At 61.0% G+C, this 2,243-nt stretch overlaps 1 protein-coding gene across 1 annotated transcript; it reads right to left on the reverse strand.

The window, feature by feature from the left end:
- Nucleotides 1-245: 245 nt before the first annotated feature.
- Nucleotides 246-2,009, reverse strand: LOC104071938 (sestrin-2-like). The gene is made up of 5 exons (XM_009573950.1): nt 1,871-2,009; nt 1,615-1,730; nt 1,133-1,323; nt 425-569; nt 246-332 (listed from the first exon to the last, which is right to left on the reverse strand). Exons 1-5 carry the CDS (start codon nt 2,007-2,009, stop codon nt 246-248), a joined length of 678 nt encoding a protein of 225 aa, XP_009572245.1.
- Between the last annotated feature and the right edge of the window lie 234 nt (nt 2,010-2,243).

Raw genomic sequence — 2,243 nt, forward strand, 5'->3', positions numbered from 1 at the left:
GCTTCAGGCTCACCCCAAGAAAGGCACAGAGGCAGCCGAGCACCCCCAGCTCTGCCAAGCCCAGGGATCCCCTCTCCTAGGAGGAGGGGGGCAGGGAAGCCCCCCCCTCTTTTCCTTCCACAGCTCCAGGCCCCTTAAAGGGGGAGATAATATTCCAGCAAAGTCTTTAGGGTACCAGCTCCCCCCTGGCCTTTCCCCCCGCCAAACCTGGGGCAGGAGGAGGAGGAGGAGGGAGCGGAGGCAGGTCAGGTCATGTAGCGGGTGACAGCTCTCAGGGCGTAAAGCAGAGCCGCCTGCATCCGAGCCTCCAGCAAGAGCAGGTTGATGTGCACCTACGCAGGGAGAGCGGGGTCAGGGCACCGGGGAGGGGGGCTCAGCACCACCCCCCACACCCTGCCCGGAGGGGGAAGGGATGGGGCAGCACCTTTTCCGAGTGCTTGAAGTGTCTCCAGAACTGCGTATACGTCCGCTTGGTCGTCTTCTCCGGGTAGCAAGCCACCGTCTTGATGTAGATCTTCAAGCTGCGCTCCAGGAGCTGGTTCACCTCCCCATAGTCGTAGTCATCGTAGCTGGGGGAGAGGGGAGGGTGCGTTATTCCAGGTGCAACCCCTGCCCATTCGCACACCCCGGGATCTTTCCAGACTTAGAATCATAGAATCATAGAATCATTAAGGTTGGAAAAGACCTCTAAGATCATCAAGTCCAACCGTCAACCCAACCCCACCATGCCCACTAAACCATGTCCCCAAGCGCCTCATCTACACGTCTTTTAAATACCTCCAGGGATGGTGACTCCACCACTTCCCTGGGCAGCCTGTTCCAAGGCCTGACCACTCTTTCAGTAAAGAAATTTTTCCTAATGTCCAGTCTAAACCTCCCCTGGTGCAACTTGAGGCCGTTTCCTCTCGTCCTGTCGCTTGTTACTTGGCAGAAGAGACCGACCCCCACCTCGCTCCAACCTCCTTTCAGGTAGTTGTAGACTTAATCGGTGCCCTCCAACAGCATCGCTTTGCCTTAGTCTAAGCGGCAGCAACAGTCTCACCAAGACCGAGGCGTAAGCTCCCGGGCTGGACCCGCTCATGGGCTCTCCCCGAGGTGGAGAACAGGCTCCAGCCGCGGCTCGGGGACCTACCGGATGCCAAAAACGCAGTGGACGTAGTTCCAGATGGCCCTGCGCAGCATGGACGTGTCCACGCCGCAGTGCATGGCGATGGTGTTGTACGTCAGGTTGTAGACGACCTGGAACTTCTCATCCAGGAGTTGCCCCACGTCGGGGTAGAGGCGGTTGATCAGCGAGTAGCCGTGGTCCTCCCAGGTGTAATCCTGCCGGAGAAAGGGTGCTGGGGTAGGAGCTCAACAGGGAAACGTGGGGTCCCTTCAAAGCCAGGGATACAAGCTGGGGTCTCCCCCTCTCATGCTGACCCCCCCCCCAACTATCAGCATGCTCAGCCAGCCCCACCCTCCAGCCCGGTCCCAGCCCTTCGCCCTCTGCACCCACGTTGTCCACGATCCTGGGAACAGCCCCGCTGTCCCCCCACCAAGACAAGCAGGACCTGCCACCCAGCACCCTGCCACCCCTTCCCCTCCGGCTGGCGCGGGACCGCGAGCACCCACCTGCGCACGGAAAGTGGGGGGCGCCTGCTCGCCCCTCCGCGTGAAGTCCTTGTAGCCGAACTCGGGGTCCTCCACGAAGCAGAGAACGTTGGACTGCAGGGAGTGATCCGCAAGATCTACAAGGCACCACCGCGGCCGCCGTGAGCGATGCGCAGCGTGACCCCGGCCGGAGCCAACCCTGCAGCTGGGGGTCTGATCCTGCTCCTCCCTGTGACTTCCCAAGCCCGCAGCCAGCCGCACCCCTCCACCTCCTCACCCGAGGGAGCGACCAGCAAACTCTCCGTCTTCTCCAGCTCAAAGCGCGTCGCCATCTCCTCCTGCGTGACACCTTCCTCCTCCAGCTGGTTTTCCTGCAGCAGCTTCATCCTCTCCATCAGCACCTCCACCTCCTGCATTTCGTCTTTGCCCTGCCGAAGCAGAGCTGCCCCAGGTCGAGCAAGGTTGCAGAAGGGTTGCAAGCCCGGAGCGGCACAGAGCCGCTCTCAGCTCTGCTGTCACTGTTTTAAATGTTCTAAAGAACATTTGCCTCTGGGTTTGTCCTGCCCGGACCCCAACTGCTCCCATGCCTCATCCCGGGGACTGGGAGAAGTGGGAAGCCCTGCGGAGGATGCTACTGGGCGGAGGATGCT

This window comes from Fulmarus glacialis, unplaced genomic scaffold, assembly GCF_000690835.1.
Source record: "Fulmarus glacialis isolate BGI_N327 unplaced genomic scaffold, ASM69083v1 scaffold24693, whole genome shotgun sequence".
NCBI classification, from domain to species: domain Eukaryota; kingdom Metazoa; phylum Chordata; class Aves; order Procellariiformes; family Procellariidae; genus Fulmarus; species Fulmarus glacialis.

Bases quoted from the DNA above. Each gene is read 5' to 3' on its own strand.
- LOC104071938 (XM_009573950.1), bottom strand. From the start codon at position 2,009: ATGCAGGAGGTGGAGGTGCTGATGGAGAGGATGAAGCTGCTGCAGGAA. The intron at 570-1,132 runs GTAGGTCCCCGA...CCTCTCCCCCAG, and splicing joins CACTGCGTTTTTGGCATCCG to CTACGATGACTACGACTATG. The intron at 333-424 runs GTGCTGCCCCAT...CTCCCTGCGTAG, and splicing joins ACTTCAAGCACTCGGAAAAG to GTGCACATCAACCTGCTCTT.